A 15,297-nucleotide genomic window follows, 5' to 3' on the forward strand; every position below is an offset into this window, starting at 1 on the left:
AAACATCAAAGTCAGCGTTCAGCTGTGGCTTTGCTACATGTTTCGGCCACTATCGGCCATCATCAGGCAAATACATATCAACAAAAATCTACCATTTAACTGCAATCATAAAATGGTTATAACACTATTAATCGTACAAATTTAAAAATGCTTATGTAAAAAATACAGAAGTTCGGATTATATAAAAATTAAAAATTGGAAGTATTATAACAAGATAAAATATTAATGATGTTTTCAAAAACATTGAATCAGTCGTTGGATATACTTTGTGTGCGTTTCCATAGACAATAGGGAAATCCCATATTACTTTATATAGAAGATTTTAAGAGAGGCCCATAGTGTAGCAATTAATGAATTGTGTAATGCTGCCTCGTCATTAAGAAGAATTGTCCGTATTGCATGGAAAGCAATTCAGTGTTTTTGAAAACATCATTAATATTTTATCTTGTTATAATACTTCCAATTTTTAATTTTTATATAATCTGAACTTTTGTATTTTTTACATAAGCATTTTTAAATTTGTACGATTAATAGTGTTATATCCATTTTATGATTACAGTTAAATGGTAGATTTTTGTTGATATGTATTTGCCTGATGATGGCCGATAGTGGCCGAAACGTGTAGCAAAGCCACAGCTGAACGCTGACTTTGATGTTTTACTATTTGCTGTGTTGTGACGGTTCATTAAAGAGTTGAAATGTTTATTATTATCATCGCATGATTGTTTAATGAGAATTAGAATGGATTGACAAATTCGATATAGAATTTCTTTGAAATCCATTCAGTAGTTCTCATGTTGTTTCCAGTGCTGGACAGATGGAGTCATTTTAATAGATACTCGACATGGATGCAAATATGGCTGAAAATAAGAAGAAAGTAAATGGTAGGATTATTTGATTGGTTGTATAACCAGAAGAATACTGAGACTCTTATGTGTACATGGGAAAGCAGCTCAGTGCTACCAGCTCCATCCGATAGAGCAGAGGTGGCATCCTGCCTCGTTCCATCCCACTTATAAAACTGCCTACACATTTAGGAATTCATTGAAATCTTGATTTAGCTAACAGAATAATTTCTTCTCTGTATTTATACTAATAGAGCCTTTAGTAAGAGTAAAATGCAGTCACATAATGGCATTTGTCATTAATACAGCAGATTAACAACTCAGTTCTTACAGGTTGTGATGATTGTCTATCACACTTGGGATTACTGAGTTTCTGGATGCTAAATCAGTTTTTGTCTAGTGGATTTACTTATAATTCCTTTCCCCATCTTAGTTTTACGTTGTTGTGGGTATTTTCATAATTTGTACTGCACATTTTATTATCTTCAACTAAAAAACCTGATCTGATATGCATGTATATGTATGTATATCAACTTACTTTGGTTGTTCAGTGATTGAGGTTAGCTCTTCCCAATTGACCCAACTTATTAGGTGCCTCATCACCTTTTGCATGAGTAGGGAAACAGATGCAGTTTCTGAAACATTTTCATTTAAAATTCTTGCTGTTGGACGAAGTCCAGAAACTCAGCACTTATGAGAAAATTACATAAATGAATGAATGAATGGATGATCATATATTTCTTGCCTTCCTGATTTAATACATTTTAAATCATTTATGAAGCCAGAATATTTGTTCTACTAGAATCATGTAAATTAATGCTACTGTGTGCTGTTCCATTTTGAGTACTCTGTGTGATGTGAGTTGGTAACATTCAGTTTGTATGGTAAAAGTTCTGAAGTTGGCATTTTGTTGCAGCTGCTACCACACCAAAGGACTGCAGCCCTTCCCTCTCACCCTTAAATGCCAACACATTCTCAAAATCGATGGACAGCAGTGTTCTGTCAAGGTATGTTCCCCATTTTGTTTTATACTTATTCTAACTTAAAGATTAGGAACAGCTGTACTATTGTGTTCCAAGTTCTAGGATTGATGGGTTTATTGAATAGAATGCTGTCACTGGTGGAGCAATGGCAGCAAATAGAATGAGCTTTAACAAGACGGTTTATTGATGAACAGTGTTGAATGAGAACCCTTTATGCCAGTGTCATTGCTTAAGACTGTAGAAATAGCAGACCTATTATCTGAAGAAATGTTTAGTGCATGTCAGATTCTACAGTTGTCTGCTGCTGTAGCCATAAGTAGGAACAATATTTCATCACCTCCTTTCCTGCTCTCCTGGTCATCAAAACTATTTCCATTACCACTTCTACTTGGTTTTGAACTCTTTCATTTTATTCCTGCTATCATGCCATTTCACTGATGCTCAACTTCTTTTACATCACATCCTTTCCTATATTTGTTGTTACTAAAAAGAACTTTTCATCACCTTTTCTCCTAACCACATGATAAATAAAATCTTTTCCAAAAAATTGTCCTCGTTATATAGTCACTAAATACTCATCTGTAACTTTTCATCCTAAACACGAAGTTATTAAAATTCATAATCATTTCCATTTAGGATTACTTGTTAACTAGAGAACTTCTCAGCCATGTGGTCAGTCCCTGTCAGCACTCCACTGTGTTTCTGTGTTTTGTCTAATCACATGTTCACTGCCCACTGCCAGATCTATATAAGAGCTTCCAAAACCCAGAACTGAGAATGACTGTTCTAGCTACGGCCAGCAGCAATTTACCTGATCTGATGCAACCCTCAGATGCTGATTCTCAATATGGCAGCAGCAGTGTTTGTTGCACCGTGAGAAAACCTTCAGCATTGATGCATGTCATTCCTTAAATCCCAAGTTATACACTGTTACTCACCGTTGTTCATGTAATAAGTAATCTTGTTTGAGTTTATTGCATTTACCTCCACTGTTGTGATCTGTACACTTCCAATCCACTTGTTAATCAATCCTAGAATGGGGAACACAACAGTATAAATACAGATCTCTCTCCAAAACTCTTTGTGTATTTTATGCACATGTGTGTGGTTTGTTTTCAGTAACTGAATTATTTCAGTGCTTCCATTGTCATATTTAACCATGCTTCACATGAGATATCTCACTTAAAAGCAGTCAGTATGTTTTTCTTAGGTGTTTGAAAAGATCTATGAAAATGCACATCTCACCACTTCTCAACAATCAAGGCTAAACATGTGTGCCATTTCAGCAGTGTAAATTGTAGGTTATCGTGAAAACGTCTGAATAGATGATGTTTTTTATTTTAAGAGAGAATAACATAGAAAAGTTTAATACATTTATGAAGTTGAAAATTACTTGTTCTTTGTTGTGAAATACAGCGGAGTTGCACAGAGTGAAGAGAGATAAGGGCTAGTTGAAGCTCAGCCAGTGATAAAATTCTGTCTGACTGAGTCTTGAAGGCAGAGTTTTGTAAATGGCAGGGGGGGAATGACAGTAGAGGCAACCCACATTACTGGTTAGGAGAGTGAAGGAAGCTATCATCACCTGCTTTCAGTATTCAGTCATTCTTTGTATTAATCTGAACTGAACCAGTGGAAGAGATTTTACTTTAGTTCAATGAAAGTTTAGGTAAATTTATAAGATTTGAGGTTCTTACAACAGTGAATATGAAGATTATGGTCTTGCTGGATGTGACACCACATACCCTGGAGGTCAAAGCAGCAGGTTCCTTCGAAATGTTCAGAATATCATAAGCATATCTTCTTGTCCCATGTATGCTACCTGGCCTACCCATCCAATCTTCCTTAATATAATTAAGGAAGAAAACCAAAACAGTGTATTTCCAATATGTGCAGGTCTGTGGAGCAGCTCAGCAGCCCTTTGGAACTGGAAGTACGGCGGGGGTTAAAGAACCCCCAACATCACCCTCCACCCCCTCCAGTGGTGTCCCAGCAGCAGGGACGTAGCGGTAGTCGTGGTGGTACGTGGGGCAGCATCTCACGAGTGTTTGCAAGAAGCAGGCATCGCAAAGTGGCAAGTCCTAGCAGCCAAGAGGGTAAGTCACCCTCAGTGTCTCGCAGGGTCGGCTCCAGTGTGAACAGACATGATGGAATGTGTACCACAGGAGGCTGGGGTTCTCGACACTTCCGTAATAGGGACCCAGAGAGCCACAGCTCATATGAGATGTCCACAAGTGGCCGCATGGGTCGAGGATCTCAATGGCTAGATCGAGAGCCAGGTAGACGCAGGACTCTTGATGAGGGACGGGCAAGCCGAGGTTACAGAAAAGCTGAGAAGGAAGCCACAGAGAGACATGGGGTTTATGAAATGACAGCAGAACAGGCTAGGCAAGGGGTGCAGCAATATATCAAAGATATTGAAAGACTTGGAGCTTCTGAAGCGTCCACAGAACGGATAGGACTAGTCATGCAACAGTACAGCAAAGACTTGGAACGGCAGGGAACGTATGAGAATGTAGCAGAAATTACTGGGGAAGATGTTTGGCATTACAGTGGTGATAGTGATCCAGACAAAGATGAAGGTGGGATTTACGAGAACATTGCTGACATACGCGCAAGCAGTGCAGGCCAGAGCTATAGCAGTGACAAGGAACTTAATAAAAGCACAGGCATATATGATACACCCGCTGATGAGGGAGTGGATGAAGGAGAGAAGCGTGTGGAAACATTCGAACCCACATCCACGATGACCGATATGAGGTCAGCAAGTATGCACCAGTATGACAAGGAAGTCAACAGACGAGTTGGGTCAGAGAGGGTGGGTGGAATGCGACAGTATATCTCGTCATGTGTGTGCATGGGCCGTGGTGCTGAGAGTGGGGAGTTCTGATCCTGAATTGGAACTGTGGTGGTCCTCCCTCAGTGTGTGAATTTTGTGCATATGTTTAATATATAATCAATTTACTATATGTCTGAGAGGACTCCTTTCTTAACGTCAGTTCACACATTCCTCAATTTGCCGCTTTCAGGTACTTCTCTGCTTTGTGACACGGAACCAAAATTTTAAAGTAAAACTCAAAATTTGGAAGTAAAGTTTCTAGAATGTAGCAATAGAACGAGATAATTAAAGAATTTGTGAAGCGATTATGCATGATACACACACATGGTTTCACCTGCAGAGATACATAAATACAAAAAAGAATCACAACTGGAGTTCACAGAATCCACATCTAACGCACGAAGTCCCACTCCATTTAGTGAAAGTTGGTGTCTTGTGTGCTGTAAGTGCTAGAAAGAATTTTGTGCCTGTGTTTCTTAATGAAACAATTAATCGAAAAGGCACAGGTGACAGTATTTTTCATTTTCGCTAATACTTTGCAGTTGGATGATCTGTTATCAAAACAATGAGATGTATTGCTCATATATTTGGTGTTGAATGTGAAGATGGCTGTCTTCAGAGATGCGACACTGTGTGATTTCAAATGATATTGCTGCTTCCATCTTCAGTCCTTTAAACAGTGGTTCCCAAACTCTTTCAGTTCATGGATCACCTTGGGATCATGTTGTTCTCTGCAGGCCCTTTGGAAACTTGGTCTTTCTTTGCCATCGTTTGAACTGGGTATAATAGAAAATATTAAGAGTGGAAAATATATTGTATTATATCACAGTCTACATATCTGAAGAAGAAGAAGAAGAAGAAGAAGGAGAAGGAGAAGGAGAAGGAGAAGAAGAAGAAGAAGAAGAAGAAGAAGAAGAAGAAGAAGAAGAAGAAGAAGAAGAAGAAGAGGGGGGGCAGTGGAAGTTACAGTAACAACAGCACCAACAACAAAGGCAGTCTTTAAATCAAATTGAGCAAAAATAAAATTTATGCACGAAATTGTGAGAAATATGTAAAAGAGAAAATTCTATCCTTTAACTTTATTTTTTCAGAGAAACTATGAAAAGACTGTCATTACTCAATTTCAGTGGTGGAACACTAATGTTCTACCAGAGCACAGTTTGGGAACCAGTGTGCTGAACTGAAGATAGAAGTAGCAGGTTCCTATGAAGCAGTAACCTTTCTTCCAAACTACGCAGCATGACATCCCCTATGCATATGTCTACATAATTGTTTCCGAATTTAACTAGTCCATGGGACCCTCTTGTGCTCAGAAAATTTGTACAGAACCTTTTTGCACTTGAAATATTTTTACAGAACCCTTAATGAAATTCTTATGTATGAAGCCTAAATCTAGACCACAAATAAGTAAACGTTAAACTAGGGTATGAGAAGAACATATTGTTTAATTGCACATTTCCAGGAATAAAATCACATTTCGTGGATGTGAAAAATGAAGACTACTATCCTACATGTTTGCAGTTTTCGGTGTGAAGAGTGGTTTCTCTTTCTTACTTCACAAATTCTTTTTATGTTTAAATGATATTGGAATTTTGAATTCTGAAATCTAGCAGTGCATTTAATCTGTTTCTGAATTCTGTTTTTGCTGATGCATAATTCGAGGATCCAGTTTTACACAAGTGTATTCTAATGAAGAGTATCAGCTGGCATTACTTGTCTGATTAAGTGTTTTCATCTGAGGCAAAAAGACACTTTAATGTTGAATGTTTCCCTTTGACAGTGACATGTCTAATCTAAAGAAGCTGCAAAATAAAAAAAAAAAATCTATTTTAAATGAAATGCACAATCATATTAAAATTATAGTTTTATATAATGTAATGAAATTTTGTTGCAGAACCCTCATTTTTAGTTGGTGGAACCCTGGGGTTCCATGGCACACCATTTGGGAGACATTTCCTTGTGTCAGATATCCTCACCATAAAGGAAATGATAAATTAATGACATGTAAACATTTAGGGTACTTGCAAGGTAATGTCAGTAATTATGTGTAGTGCTCTGAAAGTTAAGAAAGGAGTGAATGATGATGTGTGCAACATTTGAGAAGGAGGGAGGGAGGACTGACCTCCATTTTCTCTGCAGCAATATTGACATGCTGTTGACCTTACCTGTCTCTGCACTGTTCTCAGCAGTTTTGTGTATATTCACAATGGAGTTTACAATCGTTTTATGAAATATGTTGCTTAACATCCGTGACTTGCTTAACTGTACAGTATGTTATCATATGTAATATGTTGTTTTTTCTTCAAGGATGTTCCTTCTCTTTCCTTTGTAAGATGCTTCCTCTTGTTTGAAATTTTGAGGTCCTGATATTTAAAAAAAAATGTTTAAATGAGATTTAGTGTACTGGAAAAAGAACTGGTTAATCTTGAATGAAAATTTTCATTCATATTGGGCATCAAATCTGAAGAGCTTTTGTAGAGAGATGCTTTGTACCTCCAACTGAACACTGAACATACAGTTAAGTCTGATTTAGGCTACTCAAAATTAAATTAGTGGGCACTTCACAGCAGTCATTTGAAGGAGTTAGATGTTTTGTAACATGGCTGAAGTAATTGAAGTTCACACCTGGAATTAAAAAAGAAGTTCCGGGGAGAACTAATTGCCTACTTTCCTCTCAATTCGTATTGAGTATTTGATACAACATTGTGTCAAACACTTCTGTTGTTGCATGTGTATTCATTGCCATGAGAACATGCATATAAACAGTAAGGGGAGATACACAGACATGCAGAAAGCAAGATGATTTCATAAACCTCCTTTTATTTTTTCAAAAGAAGGAAACTAGATTAAAAATATTTGGAATAAGAAAGAGTCATTACTTCATTGTCAGGTTGTTAAAGTTACAAATTCAAAATACAGTGCCGTTGCATTTTATGCGAGGAACACATTCCTGAATATCTTGCATAATTCAAGACAAGCTTTCTCATAGAAATAGACGTATTGCCAAAGTTTTGGGGATTCATATTATTTGAAACTTTTGGCATAAAATGAGACTATATTATTATCTTTTATATCGCTGTATTTCAAATTTGGGGGCACGGTAGCATAGTTGGTTGAGGCACTATACTACAAGCCAGAAAGTTGCAGGATCAAATCCCAATGAGGTTGGTTTTTTCAATTTACCTAACCCTTCCAGCTGCACTATGACCCTGGGGTTGACTCAGCCTATAACAGAAATGTGTACCAGGAATATTCCTGGGGGTAAAGGGCGGCCATCTATGAGCCGATTGTCTAGAAAATGTGGGAGCCTCAACGTCTCACAACCCCATGGGCCTCCACGGCCTGTTACAGGGAAACTTGAATTTTTTTACTTTTTTTACTCTGTTTCAAATTTGCATAATTCAAATTCACATAAAATGCAACTATACTGTACTTATCTTAAAATATTCGATTTTTCTAAATTATCAAATGGTTATTTCAATATAGATATCATATAACAGTATATACAAAATAAATACATCAGATAGGGCCTGGAACCTCATAAACCAGACAGTAACATGGGTACAGTATTCTCATTGATGTAAGGAAAATGGGATCCTTGATCAAAGTTGTATGATAAAGTGGTATCTGACTTTAATAAAGTAAATTTCAAATGTGTGACAGAAAATACAGTGAAACAGCTGTTTCAGTTTTATTTTAGGATCAGTGGATTTGAACACTAAACTGAAGAAAATCTTAAATGGAAGAAAAATTAAACAGTGAAGCTATTGACTTGGAATTATTGAAATTGAATGTTCAGTGAGGGAAGATCTTAAAGCAAGGAACTTGATGTGGGTATGTAAGTCTAGGATCAGAATTTTATATTCAAATTTTATTAAGCAAACCATTTGGAGATAACACTCAAAACAGGAATTGTTATGGTAAACTCAAGAAGTTTGCAAATGCTGTATACAAACCTACATTTGATTTTAAAATTAGGTATTGTGAATGCTGATGAAACTATAATCACCAGAACACTCTGGAGAAAGTAATTATGAGGCATGCAGCAAGGATATCTGTATTGCATTCAGCATGTCACTTGGAGTTTACAATAGTTCTCAGCAGTTGGTCTCAAATTTGATCCCACAACCTCAAACTAATAACTGCTGTTGTACTGCGTTAGCAACAATGAATGTAAGTGAACCACAGTTGTGTTACATTCAGTCCATAGCAGCTAGCCAGAGGCTTTCAAAATATTTTATGTTTTGGTGTTGTTTGTATACTGTTTAATGCTTAATCAGTGGAATTGTTCTGGTAAGTGCTCTGCGGTCATCTCTCTTCCCACAACATGGAAAAGTTATCATTTATTGCATTTTTTTAAGACACAGCTCTGTAATATCTCTGGTGGCATGACATGGTCCACCTGAAATTTGTTGTGTACATAATGTTTCAATATGTTTCTTTCACGGCACCTGTCATCAAACATCGGTAAGTGTTTGTCTCAGATAACTTGCATTTTCCATTGTGTGAATGTATTACTCCATTTACTTGAAGAGAGAAGTTGTAGCATGTACTGATTCATACTTAATGTTATTTTGTATGTTATTTTAATATGCCAGAATGTATATATATTTAACAAAGTCCATAAGATATAATTGTTTCAGATGTGCACTGAATTTCATTATCAAGGTCAAAATAAATGATTCTTTTAATTAGCGCTATAATTGTCTCAGAAGATTCAGAAAAAGACTGGTGGTTTGTTTGGGCTGTCTGCCTTCCCAGACGTGAAGTAAAATGGGCTTGCAAGAGTGAGTTCCCTGTCTGTATTTGGGATAGGAAACGGGAGGAGGACAAAAGATATTGTTGAAACTGATTTAAGAGCTTGGTTTCCTTTCTTCATGACCAGCCAAAAGCTGGCTCAGAGATGAAGTCTCTGACTTAAACATCAGGCATATGATAATGCGCTGCCTGATCTGGGCTATCACACATCTTAGGGGGCAGTGACAGATAAGTATGGCTGAGTGGTGGAATGGTTTCTTGTGATGAAGTTTTCTAACTAAGTTATATGTATCTTGTTGGTTACATGTGCTGTATGTACTCTCCATCTTAAAATTGTTGACTAGCTAAAAGTACCAGTGAATGAAGCTTCTCGCTGTGTATTTTATTCAGCTCCTCTGTGACCTTGACCTTATCCAAATATTCTCAACATATTGCAGTCCTGAAATCGTAGGGTGATAAGCAGTACAAATGTCAACCTTCATTACTTCATCTCTCAGATGCTTTAACCTCTGGGAAATACTTTGCAACAGCCCAAATTAATCTATAGATTCACTTCATCCGTCTGGCTGTCCGTCCTCCCAATTTACGAAAAGATTCCAACCTGATTGTCTGTCTATCATAACCAAAATTTGGTACCATTTAAGTAAAGGAACAATTTATGGGATTGCATCACACTTCTATTTTAAATTTAACAAAATATATTTTCACTCCCAGATATGGTCAGTCATTGATAGTATGCAACATATAGAGAAACTTCAAAATTTCTAAGTTAAAAGTATGAAGTCCTGTGAAGCCCAAGAAAACGCTACATATTTTTTTCTCTCATGGTGATTTTACACTCAGAACTACACAATTTTAAGAAATTCTTAGTAAAACTAAATTTTGTACTACGAAAATTGATCTTACCTTCTATGTAAAATACTGAAACCTATTCTTCTTCTTTGGTATGCACACTGGTATACTGTAGATTTCTCCTCAGCTACACGTGCACCTAAATGAGCAGAATCATGGATGCATGCTCTGATATTATTGATAAAAATGAAGGAATTTAATGTTTGAGTGAAACCATAGAACTTTATGCTTATTTTAACATAATGACTATATTTTTCAACAATTTTGGAGAAAGTCTTAGTTATATGGATACATAAACATAGAATTTTATGCTAAATGATTGATATGCAACCCAGTTATTAGTTTACTTAGAAGTTTTCATGTTGGCAGTATGTTTCAAACAATTCAGTTTAGTGTATGTTCCTTTATAAGAAAATATGGATCTTTCTAATTTATCACAGTAAAGTTTTTATAAATAGTAATGATAAAAGAATATAGTAGAACACCAACATAAAATAATATGTTAATTAGGTTATAAATATGAATTAATCAAAGTCAGTTAGCCATACATTCAGTGAGTAGAATTTAAAGGAAAAAAATTCTGTTAAATGGCTAAGCATTAAACCTATCAATCCTAAGGTTTTCTGTCATCTTCTGGACCTTTGGGAATGAGGTTTCTTCCTCATATTTCAAATTCCAGTAACTGTAGTCAAGTTCAATATACAACACATCACCTGCTGTGTCATAATGACTGCCTTCATTGGTCTATTCCATATTGGTAAAAATTTCGCATTTTAAACAGTATAATACCAGTTTTTAATTTTCATGCCATGGCTACAGAAAATATCAATGGAATATTTAATTTTATTTATTTTGTGACTATAAAATTGAAAGAACATGTGATTTTTAGTAAGCTTCACCAAATATTCAAAGGTAGCCACAAGAAGTATTTATGTGTATGCATATAATGTTAATGGAAATACACATGTTGATAACATTAACTTCCATATATTTCATGTAATAATTTGCATCTTTCTGTCATGCCACTACAAAATTATTAAAAATAATTCAGAGAAAGTATGGTTGCATATTGTCATTAATTATGTCATAATCATACATTGAACACTTAAATAATAAGAATCAGTACTCCGCTTATTAAGTATCAGTTATGTGAATAAGATTTTCAAGGCACTGGCTATTAAAGTTCAGTACAACATTTCCATTTATAATTGCTCAGTTGGCAATAGTGATGACAAGAACAGTTTTGTGAACTAGTTATCACTGGGAATAATTCGTGAACATATTGAAATACGTTTCCACATGTCTGACAGATTATAAGATGGTAGTCAATAGAAAGTATGTTGAACTTCTGAAGGCCTTATATGCCCTTTGTTATATACAGAAAGTTCCAAAAGTAGTTTTACAACTTTGAGAGGATGTATACATTTATTAATAAGTGGTACATAAATCCATGTGCACAGAAATGTAACCAAACATGTCAAGTTTTGTACTTCTTCTGGCTTACTTTGGACTTCATCTATCGTCTGGTATGTAAAAGACAAAAGACCACGACGTTTCGGAGACTGGATCTGTCTCCGTCTTCAGGTGGGCAGGGAAGGATAAAATCACTGGACCAGTGATTGAGACTAGCTCTTTCTAACGGGCCCAACTGAGTAGGTTTTATCCTTCCCTACCCACCTGAAGATGGAGACAGATCCAGTCTCCGAAACGTCGTAGTCTTTTGTCTTTTACATACCAGACAATGGTTGAAGTCCAAAATAAGCCAGAAGAAGTACAGTACACACCATCGTCAGAATCCTTTCAAGTCTATATCAAGTTTTGTCTGATATATTATGAGTTACATTTTGATGTGACTTTCAGATGTATAGCATGACGGATATCCCACCTATAATGTTTGTCTTCTCAGGTGCAGCATAGCTTGTTTGATCAGACTTCTACAACTGTGCCTGTAATTCTTGCCCATAGATCATCCACTTATATAAGTGAAAGTAGAAAGTACACATTATCTTTAAGAAATCCTCATAAGAAGAAGTTGGAGTTAAATTGGATGTACTATCATAGTCGCCTCAGTCCCTCGTTGTGGCTCCAATAGAGTTTTTTTTGGGGTGGGGATTTGTTAAGGACAATGTGTGTTTTACACCTGTACCTGCAAATATTGATCTATGGGGAAGAACTACAGGCACAGTTGGAGAATTCATGGCAAATACTCTGTATCACAACTGGAAAGATTATGTTTGGTAGGGTTCCTACATACAGTGAAACCTCACTAATTTGGAATTGGTGATAATTCAGATAATTGTTTTTGTGCGATCCCATTGCTATGATCAGCAAGCAGTGGTAAAGGACAGTATAAAAGAGGAACAGAAACCAAAATAAGTCAATTTTTAAACACGGTCTAAATAATACTAAGTATTACGTTACCTAAAATTTTTATAGGACTGGTGTCTAAACTTACAGTTTTACATTTTATGACAAGTAAATTTATTTTATGATATGCATCAAGGTTTCAAAATGTAGTTGTATCACCTGAAAAGACACATGAACTCCATTTTATAGCTTCCCTGAGTGCATTTTCTGTAACATTTCTGTAATTCAGACTTCCATTAGTTTGGGCAAGGTTTCACTCACAATTAGTCCAAATTAGTGCAGTCTTGCTGTATTTTGTTTTTATTTACCGCTTATTAATAAATGTATATATTCTCTGATATCTGTAAAGATGCTTTTGAAACATTTTGTGCAGTGGATGCTTGTGATGAGGAGAGAAGAAATTTGTATGACTATGGATAAAAGTTCTGCTTACTCTGACATATCAAGTTGAATGCATTTCTGGTGCTCTCTCGTAGACTTGTTTGTTCGCACTGTGGAATGAGAGGTCACCATGTTCTAAAGCATTATACATCTCATTCATGCATTATTGTTGTACCGATGCTTCTCAAAGAGTCTGCTGATGAATCTTGCAAACTGCTGGCTGGTCTGTCCAAGCTCTATTACTTCTAAATTGTTTAACACTTGCAGTGCCATGGTTAGCTGTATTAACAGTAAAAGGGTCACACATAATTCCAGCATCTTAGTTTATCAGTTATCATTTTGTCATTTAACCTTATAATGGACAGTGCTAATCTTCATAGGACATGATTTAGCTTTGAAGCGCTCCACATTTCACCCAGGGAGACCATTTCTTAGTTCAACCTGGTTCTCAGAATAAACAGCAATGATTTTTCCTGAATGTCATTTGATGAATTAAGTTCATAACAGTATGTGGTGTTTTCTGTGAAGTTAGAACCAAAGTTTTATGTATTTATATCAACTTTGCCCTTCAAAAGTTAAAGATTCATTGTCTCATCATAGGATATCCAAGGGTTTTCAGACAAAACTTCTCTGTTTAGAATACTTGGAAAATATAAGCCCAGAGTGAGATTTGAAATTCTCATGGCTTTGAATATGAAGATGACTGCCCTCTGGGATGTGATGCTGTATACGCTAATATAAAGGTACCAACATTTCAGAGGCACCTGCTTCCACATCTTCAGGGTAGGACGTTAGTACCTTTCTACCTGGCTGGATTGTGTCACATCCCAGATGAGCATGAGCTTCACATGCCCAGAGCATTAAAGAAATAAAACGTAAGTTTCCAGTGGCTCATGGTCATATATTTCCCTGAAGGTGTGAGCTGAGAGCATGTTAGGGTATGACATGTAGTCATATAAACGTCAGATTTAGGCAATGTGGTGAATAGAAACAGATACAAAACGAGACAGGGAATGGCATTATAATGCTTTAGTGATGGAGTGTACAAGGGATATAAATATAAACTGATAAAATTTAATGTCGTGACTAAATGATAAGTTTTGTGAAAGTCTGTGCGAGGGCTGTGCTAGCAGCAAGTAAAACGACTGTATTCATACTGTAACTTGAGTCTGTACAGCCTGTGAATGTTTCTTGAGTGTGGTTTGTACTGATTGTTGTTAGAAGCAATAAGAGAAAAAGGACTGAATACTAAATGGAAATTTTTGAGGTTATATCTGTAAAGCCATGCATATCTCTATCCAGTAGACATGTCTATGAAGACATGGAGACCCAGATGCAAGAAAATAATCAGTATCTATTTACAAGGCATGGGATTTTTAATTGTAAGGAAGGGAACAGTTAATTGGATGAATGACTTGAAGGCCTATAGAAATGGCCACTCAGAAAGGAACTGAATCTCTACCTACAGTAACCCTTTTACAGGTTACTAACTGCGTTGTATATTGAAGAAAGCAGGCCTGTTAATCTCCTTTCCGTTTTACCTCACTTTATTTCACGTGTTATATAACATGTTCTTATAAATCAAGTCTCGCCAAGTACTTAATCAAAAAATAAATACAGTGCACTGCAGAGTGGTCCCCCTCTTTCACAGAAAATTCTCATATGGTCAGCTTGTCACTGAGGGCTCCAGTGTTCACAAAAAATGTGTGAATCAGGGTCCTTAACATGTATGTACCATTTGATGTTTATGCAGAATGATTATTACTGGAAAAGAGAAATATAAAGAGCATATCAGCAGATCTACTGTGCATCACAAGTCTTAACAAAGAAATAAAATCAACTTGAAAATACCCTGAAATACATCAAAGTCTGAGTTTGGAAATAGTTTTGGTAGATTTGAATTAGGGCATGTCCCACTATGTTCACCCTTTTGAGGATGCTTCCCAGAACATAATCTATGTATGTGTATATGTGCGTAAGGGGTGCGCCATAAAATTCGGCCCTCACACTGCGACCTTCAATGATCTATTGTGCTTCTCCTTTGGATTAACCCTTTATTAATCCTACACTTTGCATGAAATGTAGGACTTTATTTATGGGGGTGTCATGAAAGTCACTTGGTTCCATGAAGAACTGACCCAGGTGACAAAATCTTAAGTAAGCTATAGCCTCACAATCACATAGGATATGTGTGGCTGATTCATCTTCTTGTAGCCACCTTTCACAGGTTGGGTCATCTGTCAGTCCCAGTTTGAAAAGGTGTCCTCTTAGGTGG

At 36.3% G+C, this 15,297-nt stretch overlaps 1 protein-coding gene across 2 annotated transcripts in view; it reads left to right on the forward strand.

Annotated features, from left to right (window-relative positions):
* LOC111875021 (platelet binding protein GspB) overlaps positions 1-15,297 on the forward strand; it is a 187,115-nt gene that overhangs the window by 110,889 nt on the left and 60,929 nt on the right. For both annotated transcript variants that reach the window (XM_033755689.1, XM_033755691.1), the window contains exons 10-11: positions 1,762-1,852; positions 3,722-3,921. In XM_033755689.1, coding sequence (XP_033611580.1) covers positions 1,762-1,852; positions 3,722-3,921 — 291 coding nt within the window. The remainder of the gene's footprint in view (positions 1-1,761; positions 1,853-3,721; positions 3,922-15,297) is intronic.

The sequence above is a fragment of the Cryptotermes secundus genome, unplaced genomic scaffold, assembly GCF_002891405.2.
Source record: "Cryptotermes secundus unplaced genomic scaffold, Csec_1.0 scaffold1228, whole genome shotgun sequence".
In the NCBI taxonomy this organism is placed as follows: Eukaryota; Metazoa; Arthropoda; class Insecta; order Blattodea; family Kalotermitidae; genus Cryptotermes; species Cryptotermes secundus.